The sequence below is a fragment of the Melanotaenia boesemani genome, chromosome 13, assembly GCF_017639745.1.
Source record: "Melanotaenia boesemani isolate fMelBoe1 chromosome 13, fMelBoe1.pri, whole genome shotgun sequence".
NCBI lineage: Eukaryota > Metazoa > Chordata > Actinopteri > Atheriniformes > Melanotaeniidae > Melanotaenia > Melanotaenia boesemani.
In genome coordinates this window covers 9,827,372-9,837,022 of record NC_055694.1, presented here as the reverse complement: position 1 = coordinate 9,837,022, position 9,651 = coordinate 9,827,372, and the positions used below count along the sequence as shown (strand labels likewise).

At 39.6% G+C, this 9,651-nt stretch overlaps 1 protein-coding gene across 2 annotated transcripts; it reads left to right on the top strand.

Moving 5' to 3' along the window:
* Window positions 1–234: 234 nt before the first annotated feature.
* zgc:113278 (uncharacterized protein LOC541528 homolog) lies at window positions 235–9,319 on the top strand. 2 transcript variants are annotated; one of them, XM_042004126.1, is made up of 11 exons: window positions 235–610; window positions 1,391–1,451; window positions 1,544–1,662; window positions 2,936–3,052; window positions 3,141–3,199; window positions 3,513–3,597; window positions 3,827–3,897; window positions 6,159–6,263; window positions 6,376–6,519; window positions 6,616–6,776; window positions 6,890–9,319. In XM_042004126.1, the coding sequence occupies exons 1-11, from the start codon at window positions 491–493 to the stop codon at window positions 6,961–6,963; spliced, it is 1,116 nt and encodes a 371-aa protein (XP_041860060.1). In that variant the 5' UTR covers window positions 235–490; the 3' UTR covers window positions 6,964–9,319. The 2 variants fall into 2 exon arrangements, with proteins under 2 accessions (XP_041860060.1, XP_041860061.1); XM_042004127.1 differs by having other exon boundaries at window positions 238–610; window positions 6,893–9,319.
* Window positions 9,320–9,651: the final 332 nt, after the last annotated feature.

Genomic DNA, 9,651 nt, shown 5'->3' with positions numbered 1-9,651 from the left:
CAACACTAGTTTGACTTTCACATCTTTCAAATTTCCCTTCCAACTCTACAACTACGACCTGGCAAACTGCATCATAAAGCTTCAGCAAATTCTAGTTGACAACCCAAAACGTGGCGCTCTTTTGTGCTTTTGTTAACCCCCGCTGTGGAAAAGGGCGCTTACGTGAAGTACGTGAAGGCATCACAGTCATGGGTTCTCCTTCTACGTCAATGACACTGGGCGGTTCATGAATGGGGTTCTGAAGTGGGAGGGCCCGTCATCTGACTTTACCAGGCAGGGGAAAAGTGGGTGTTGTGCTGTGTTGTTTGGCTCGTTGCGACGCATCTTCATGACTGTTTTTAAACCCGCCAGCAGCGGTTCACTACAGTGGAGGGATCAGGATCCATCGGTTGAGCTGTACAGGCCGTCAGTGCAGCAGGGGAAGCTCTAGCTCCAACCCCGCCAGACTCAGTTACGGAGCCAAAGAAGGTTAGAGTCGTGTCGGTGAGCCATGGGTTTCCGCAAGAAGAACAAGAGCCCGCCAGTGCTGAGCCACGAGTTTGTGATCCAGAATCATGCCGACATGGTTTCGTGTTTGGCCATGATTATCCTCCTCGGTCTGATGTTTGAGGTACTGTGTGAGTGGACAGAGAAGGCGCAGGAGCTGCGCTTAGCCGAGTAATGTTAGCTACTGCTGCTAACGACCGTTAGCTCACATGACAGCAGCACTCCAGTGGCAGCGCGTTAGCGTGTCTCCTTCCCTTATCATGTGTCTGATTGCCAAAGAAGATGGTGAGGAGGCCCACTGGCACAAGCAACAGGTCATCTTACCAGTGGATTAATCCACTGTCCCCCCTATCGCTAATTACTACACGTATTTTGACTTGGGCAAGCTGAACATATTACACAGGAACTATAGCAGACAGGTATGATAGAATGAAACAAGATAGCTTTCCTCCCACAAACCTGTCCCCACCCAAAGCTTGCTTCCAGACTTCCTAGATGTCCTTTCCAATAAAAGCAGTTTGGACATAGATGTAATGACACTCATCCCACCACAATACATAACAGTGTAGCCGTGATGGTGGACTTTTTTTAAACATTATACTGTGGACCCCTGAGAGCACCTCCAGGCAGCTCCTTGTCCCCCATTTATATGAATTTGTGAAATCAGGTTTTTGTTGTGACCCTAAGCCCACTTGTCACAGGCATGCACAAAAATACTGAATTTGTCAAAGCTTGCAGAGCAATCATGAATTCAGTTAGTGGTATTTTCTTCATGCGTCCCTGACTGTGAGTAATGCTCTCTGCATAAAGCAAAGGATTGAATGCACATGTTTGATTTTACTAATACAGACTTAATTTCCTTTGTGTTTAAACCATTAATCTGGTTGTGTTCTTTGTACTTCAGGTCACAGCAAAGTTTGCCATCATGTTCATCACAGTCCAGTACAACGTAACTCAAGTTCTTGGTGAGCTTAAATGAACTGGACCAGCACTGACCATTATTATCTGCTTGTTGGCTAAGTTTTTTCTTATATCTCTGTTTTTTGTTTTTTTGCAGATGAGAAGAGTGAGCAGGGGATTCGTTACCAGTATGGTCCTAAAGATGTGGCTACCGTGTTTTTCTACCTGCTAATAGCAGTCATCCTTCATGCCTTGATACAAGAATACATCCTCGATGTGAGTAGATCATTTCTGTAGCTGATATTTTAGCTCTTTTTGTGCTTTTTGAATGCTGTGTCTTGCAGCACAATCCAAGATTGTGCATAAGAAGCTTTCCAACTTTACTGCATGTGTCTACTTTGTATTAATTTTAGAGTGCTGTTTGAAAGTGATCAAATTGTGTGCTTCCTTCTGTGTCTGAGCTTAAGCACAGTGACTGAGACCATGCTTCTTCACTTTAATCAATATTCCAGTGTGGATATTATTTTCTTTTTGATGCAAATAAATATTTTTTTTCTGGAAGACAGGTAGCTTTTGAAATGCTTTCTTGCTTAGAGGAAATGATTAATTTTTCATTGCTGTCCTTAAATAACAGTCAGGTGTACCCAAGTTTGCTCATTAAATTTTCCTCTTCTTCTTCCTGGCTTTTAAGAGATCCTATCCCCGTGCAATTTAGGTGTAAAGGCTGATTGGTTGGGCACCTGATGTAAAATTCTCCATCTGCAGAAGTTTGCGAGGATGCTTCTTTTTTTCCAGGCATCAATCTGCAACCCAAAATTATTCAGAAAGATCGCAAGCCTGCAGACATCACAAAAATTAGGAACATAATATCAGTACTACGTAGCTTAATTAGCCGTAACTGCAGCTTGTTTAGTATAGTTAAAAAAAAATAGAGGAAATAGATTTATTAAGTGGGTAATTTTCAAGGCACAGATTTTATTTTTATTTTTTATATAAAGGAACTGCATCACTTCATTTAGCAAATTTTGATCGGCCTCGTCGTAGCACACGTATTCAGTCAGCAGTGGATAAGCTTATTATATTATACTGTGCGAAATGATTTAAGCAATAAGGAGGTATGCATTATTTTTAGCCCCCAAATCACCACATTGTGATACAGCAATCTCCCAGAGACACTGCACTAAATTGGGACCATGTAAAAGAAAACTGTGCTCCATATTGTGCAATGCAGCCATATTTCATACACATGGATCTCCACACTATTATTAGTAAACAGGTAACAATATATCCACCAACATTTTTCTTTTGTGTTTTTTTTTTTAAATCTCATGAATTTATTAATTTAGAATCAGAGAAAATATGCATTTTTATAAAAATCCTCTCAGTTTATCTTATCTTATAATATCAGAAATCTTAATTGTGAAATGAAGTGCACTAAAATTAAAAAAATAATAAATATGAATGAGCTACAGAAACAATATGCTCTTCACTTAAGCCTGTAACACTGTATGATATGATATTCACTTTGTTTAATTATTTTGAATTTCAGAAAATAAATCGAAGGTTGCACCTGTCAAAAACCAAACACAGCAAGTTCAATGAGTCGGGACAGCTCGCAGCGTTCTACCTGTTCTCCTTCGTCTGGGGCTGCAGCATCCTAACAGCGGTAGGAGGCTCACGAGTCACGCGGACGCTCTGTCTCAGGCTTCATTAGACTTTGTCTTATGCAGTGTCGTGTCTTCTTTCTCTGACAGGAGGACTTTGCAACAAATCCTACTTTGTTGTGGGAGCATTATCCACACACTGACATGGTGTAAGTGCACCTTTCTAGACCTCTATGTAGCAGTGGCTAACATTTTACGATTTTTTTTAATACACTGTAAAAGATCACCTGTTTTGGTTTAGAATCTTCTATCAGAGTCAGCTTCATGTAATGGATCCATCAGTTTCTGTTTCTTTCTAACTAGCATGACCTTTTTCTTTTTTTTTTTTTGTATTTTGTGATAATAGTAATAGACCAGCTTGAAAAGCTTGTTCTTGTGTAAATTGCTAATATTATGTAACTTAACTCTGTGCTTAAATTACACTCGGTTCTCTTGTCCTCTGTACAACCTGTCCCTCTCTAGTTTTCAGGTCAAGTTCTTCTATATTTGCCAAATTGCCTATTGGCTCCATGCACTTCCTGAGCTGTACTTTCAAAAAGTACGGAAGGTAAGGCTGCTTTGAAAGTTTCCCTATTTTATCAGAGCAGCAACTTATTTATATGGTTCTTTGAAAACGTGCATTGATATATTGTTTAAAGTCATGCATATGCCGAAATACAGAAACTTTTTTAGAGTTAGCAAACATTTTAATACCATTGTATATATTCTAGTAAACTGTACAATCAGTACTTCCTACTGTTACTCACACAAACTTTCTGTTTCCTTTATCTTTATAGGAAGACATCCCCCGCCAGCTTTATTACATCTGCCTTTACGTTGTCCACATCACTGGTGCCTACGTCTTAAAGTGAGTCAAACAGTTCATTTTTGGTCTGATGATGAAATGGAAGACCATTCAGAAGCTCTGTCATAAATAGTTTAAACCTGAACCCCTTTTACACAAGAGAAATGTAACATTCATGGCTTCGTTCACCGGTTTCAGTCAGCAGTTGAGGAGAATTCAATGAAAACAGGATGTTTTTTTCCCCCTATATTATAGCAGCGGTTAAAATGGTCACACAAAAGTCTCCAAGGCCTTCTAGAGTTACCATTTTCATTTGCTTGTGAATTCATATGAAGCTAACAAACAGAGCATTTTATTAAACTAGACAGTTGTGAACAGCAGAAGTTGAAAATGTTATAACGTGACCAGATGGCAGAAACTTGAGCTGCTGTTCAGACACTTTTCTTGTTTTTTGGCTAAGAGTAAAGAAAAAAAGAACAGGGTGCCATTGCAGAGTAAAGTTAATAGTGACAGATAGTGGACACATGACGCAGCTGCTGCCACCAGATTAATGGAAAGCAGAGCAGGTGTTAAAGGGACTTTATTTGCAGGTATTACAGGCAAAAGACATTGATCTACTGTATGGCATTTTGTAGCTTATGGGGTAGTAGTTTTTCTGTTGGATGAAGGAGTAGAAGTATTTACTGCATCAGCCTCCTTGACCACTCTCATCCTCTATTAGTACTTTTTTCAGCATTTTAAAAGCCAGGTCAGCTGTCTCTTCCCTGCATATGGAATTGAAGTCACAAGCCTTTCTACTATTTATTTCCCCTTGTCAGACCTACCTGCCTGACTCTGGAATTTCAAAATTTGCTCATCTCCTTTCTCTCAACTCTATCGGTCTAAGATGGAGATCTAATAATCAAGCATGTTCTCTAAAAGGGACAAATAGTGGGTGATAATGTTGAATCAGAAATACTTTATTAATCCCAGAGGGAAATTGCTGCATTGCAGTGGTCCTTAAAAAATGACATACAGTGAGAGAAAAGGATATAGAAAATAGAGAAAGTGAAATTAGAACAGGGTGCTGAAATTAAATAAAAAAATAAAATTACATCAAACAATAAAATAAGAAAAACAAAATAGAATATAAATAATACAGCAAAGACATTAACAAATAGATAAATATTTACAGTATTTACAATCTTTACAAGAGGTTATGGCTCAGACTTCTGGTTCAGTGTAGTTCTGGAGTTTTATGACAGCAGGAAGGAAGGATTCTCTGATGTTCTGTACCGCAGCGAGGTGGAATCAGGCTGTTGCTGAACGTCCAGCATGTTGTGGAGAAGGTGGGAAGGGCTGTCCAGTATAGCTCTTAGCTTGGACTGCATCCTCCTCTCTGACACCACCCTCAAAGAGTACAGCTCCACTCCAACGACATGACCGGCCTTACGGGTCATTTTATTGAATCTGTTGGCGTTCTCTCCCTTCAGTCTGCTGCCCCAGCAGACAACAGCATGAAGAAGGGCACTGGTCACCAAAGACTTATAAAACATCCTGAGCATCGTCCCGCAGATGTTGACAGACCTCAGCCACCTCAGAAAGTAGAGGCGGCTCTGGCCCTTTCTTCAGTGTTTTTAGTGAAGTCCATTTTATTGTTAAGGACCACTCCAAGGTATTCATAGTCCGCCACAGTGTCCATATTCACACCACCAATGGAAATGAGGGTCACTGGTGGTCTTGACCTTGGCATATCCTCAAGCAGTTCTTTTGTGTTTGACTGCAGATGGTTCTGCTCGCACCTATAGTTAACTATGAACGGCTCCATTGCTTGACTACGGAGATATCGTGTGCATGAATTCCACAACCAAAAGTCTGCAATCTCTAAACACTGTTTGTCATCGTGCTTGGCGTTGTATCACTGGTTGTAGTTGTTTCACTCATCATTGTGAGTTGTACGCCAAAGCCAAGTGGCCCTCTTTGAGTCCCCATAACTGGTTCTTACTGATATATTAGCCTCTTCTTGGTTTGGTTGCAACATATCCGGCTTCTTCAAAAGGACCAATAACCATTATGGCCTCTGCATTTGTGATATTTATTATTTGAATGTTCTCAGGGTCCAGACTGAACAGGGAAAACAAGCTTTTAGTTTTGTTGCCCCTACTGCTTATAACACCTTTACAAACTGAGCTAAAGATGGTAGAGCTCATTTCATTACAAGCTTTTTGTTCTTTTTTACTTTCCAGACAGCAAAAATCTTTTGAGCAGTGCCAGTATTTCTAACTGCTGTTGAACTGCAGTTCTTCTTTCGGTAAACTCTGATGTCTACTCTTCTGTCTGTTCAGCCTCCACCGACTGGGCCTGGTGCTGCTAGTCCCTCATTACCTGGTGGAGCTTCTGTTTCATGCGTCACGTCTCTTCTACTTCAGTGACGAGAACAAGCAAAAGGGGTATTGTTTTTTTTTTTTTTAAATTAATATTATTTTAATTTTTCCACAAACTTCTCCCTCTGCGGTAGTTTCTTAATCTCTGTGATTTCACTAAACTTATTTTTCTTTCCAGTTTTACGTTGTGGGCCCTACTTTTTGTTATCGCTCGCCTCCTCACCCTCACACTCTCAGTACTGACATTTGGCTTTGGCCTGCCCCGGACAGAAAACCACGGCTTCTCCTTAGCAGACGGCAACTTCAATGTGCTTACCATAAGGTAAGTCCAAGTAATGGCTCTTAACATGGCTCCTACTTTACCTAAAATTTCTAATGACAAACTATTAACTTGAGTTAACTGCATTTTGCTCCTCAGGATGACCTGTCTGGCAGCTATCTGCCTGACACAGGCTTGGATGATGTGGAAGTTCATTAATTTCCAGTTGAAAAAGTGGCGAGAGCACAGCCAGAACCAAGCATCAAAAAAGAAGATGGTCAGTCCAAAGAGCAAGCCTCATAAAAGGGAACCTACAAGGGGTGAGTCTGCATGTTATGTTTACATTCTCTCTGGTTCAGTATTGGTCATTTGTTAAACATGCCAGTCTGAAATCGCTTTAATTAGGAACATTTCAATGAACTTGTCTTGTCAGCAGGTGCTTCCAATGGAGTTGTCAAGTCTGAGGATAAAACATCCCCCCGAGCAAGAAAAGCCAAAGCTTCATAAAGATAAAAGAGTTGGGAAGGATGAGTTAAAGAAATTATGACAGTGTGACATTAGATCTCTACACAACATCAAATTTTATCTATTGCTCTCTCTCTCCAGAGTTTAAGCGCACTAAGAAACCTTACGTAAATGTCCCTTTGGGGTTGAAACCTCTATCTGACAAAGTTCAGTGTTTCTGTCTGCAAGAAGTGTTCATTATTCATGTGGGTTTGCTGCGGATGGGATGTGGTAGGTTAGGGCTGGAGCTGATGCTTTAACTGGATGGATTTAGCTCTTCAAAGTGTCCTTTTGTGTAAAAACTACGATCACTGGTCGGGTACTTTAAACTGAGTTGCTCTTCAGTAATTTAACATAGAATCTGTTCACTTCACAGAACCTTAAAAAAGCCAAATTTGACTTCAGGGCAACTTATAAAATGAAGAGATTAACTCAACAGGGTATCGTCTTAAGTTTGGGCCTTATTCAATATTCTCTTTTTTTTTCAGGAAAAGATATGAAATGAATTACTTTAGGGGATACTTGTGCTATTTAAGGTATTTGAAATAGTTGCAACCTGAAAAGTAAAGCTTGTTTTTAACTCCTTGATCATTTACTGCCATTATTTGACAGCCTCTGCCATTGAAATCCAGCATGTGACAGGATTGAGGCACTTTTCATATTTAAGGTTGCTGTCTATCTCCAACCTGGTATTTGGCCTGTTTTGGGGGCCTTGTCCCGGTTAGGAGCCTCACCATAAAGAGCTGTACTGTAATATGTCATGCTGTACTGTTTGCATACAGTTAAGTCTTTACAATGGCATGATTGAACATTTTTAGCAAACTTTTAGCAAGAAACTGTGTTACTAAGGCTGCTTTTAAGTCTTTTGAATGGTAATGCATGATGGTTTAAGGCTGAAGATTTTACAGCTAGGTTCTACATGTGCTGTTGAGTTTGCATCTCTCACACACTACCACAGCACACACACAAACACAAGCATTCAGTGGCCTTTTTACAACTGCTGCAAGAGGTTTCAGTTATTTATTTTTGTCATAAACTACAGATAGTTTTTACTTTATATACTTTCAGAAGCTATAACCAGCAAACACAGCGGTACATAGCAACTGCATTTAGTTAATCCAAACAATACAATCTTTCTTCAAGTGTCCTTACGATGTTAGTGGTTTATATCACTTGTTCTGCTGGTGTTGTGTTCAGTTTGCCTTCTCTTTTTGCTTTTTTTTTATTCTCGGGTATCAGGGAACAAGCTTTTCATCACTCACACCATAATTTACATGGTCTGTTGGGGACAATGTTTGTGAGGGATTGTGTTTGTGTGCCTGCACACTTTTATGCGTGTATTATATTGTGTAGCTGACGATGTAAGTTTGTGAATTAACTTGGCCTGAATGATGATGGTGATGTTAATGACAATGTGCATTGCTTGTCTTGTTTAAAAACAAAAAAGAAAAGAAAAGAAAAAAAAGAACCTGTGTGCAGAGCATGAAAATTGACAATCTGTTCATTGACTCCTACTTGTTGGTTGTATTTACAATCACACCCTCCCCTCATCCTTTCTTTTTTTCTAAGTTCTCCTTGGCTGGGCATGTCTCTCTCTTCCCAACACACTTCTGTGTGCAAAAACACTGAATTGTGGCATATGGTGTCTGTTCTATAGATAATTGGTTATAAGATGCTTCTGTGTTTAATGTGTCTGTCCCCACATATGCTTTATTCTGTGCGCAAGAGACTCTGTTTGCCAAATGTGACATGTTTTATCCTCCCTGTTTCACCTTTTCAATGATCCTGACATTGCTGTGGAGCACGTTTTGAACTGAGGGCCACGTTCTTCTCTCCAGCTCTACTGCTGAACCACTGTGCATGAGACATCCGAAACAAAGCAAGACCAAAACAAAAAGGAAAAAAAAAAGACTGTGCTACCTGTGTGTCTAAAGTTGGAGTTTGGCGTTTCAGTCAAATGTAGGGGTGAAGAAGAAGGATGCTGTTCTTTTTCCTTTTCTTTCCCCCCCCCCTATCTTTAGCACTCTTTTTTGGGGGCGTTTGGTAGTGTCGAAAGACCTGGCATTGTCATAGGAGGAAAGGAGATGCAGAGGACTAATGTACCAGCCTCTTATGAAACTGTCTCAGATAGAAGATGAAAAAACTGACTTAACCCTACACTGTACTAAAATATGTGTCAGATTTTTAAGCTATTTTTATAGAGGGAAAACTGTTGAAAATGACTGTTGTTCAGTATACACATGTGAATATTTGCTTTGCATCCATATTATCAATCATTTTGTTTTTTTCTTTGTTATAATATAAATAAATTTTAATGTATATTATAATATCACATGACATAAAGATTGAGCTTGCTGAACTTTTAGTGTGTCTGTACATTGTGGTAAGAGTGTAAATTTTTTTTTTTAGCCTAATGGTTTATGCAACTTCATGGCCTTATTAGCGCAAAGTAAACTCAGTTGTATAACAGTGTTCAGTTAACACTATGCTGCAGATGAATGTTGCAGCATTCACAACCAACAACATGTTTCAGGTCATCAGTTTTAAAAGTCTGATCAGAGAAGTAGAAGTTCAGAATACTGTTCTCTTATTTCTATGTTCAGCTGTGGACATCCTTGGTTGTTAAACTAAACAAAGTAGATTTCCGCGAGGAAAACATCTGTGGGCTTTTCCAAACCATCAGATGACACA

Excerpts from the sequence above, each read along its gene's own strand:
- zgc:113278 (XM_042004126.1), top strand. The coding sequence starts at position 491 with ATGGGTTTCCGCAAGAAGAACAAGAGCCCGCCAGTGCTGAGCCACGAG. Across the intron at positions 611-1,390 it reads TCCTCGGTCTGATGTTTGAG|GTCACAGCAAAGTTTGCCAT; the intron begins GTACTGTGTGAG and ends TTTGTACTTCAG. Across the intron at positions 3,598-3,826 it reads ACTTTCAAAAAGTACGGAAG|GAAGACATCCCCCGCCAGCT; the intron begins GTAAGGCTGCTT and ends TTATCTTTATAG.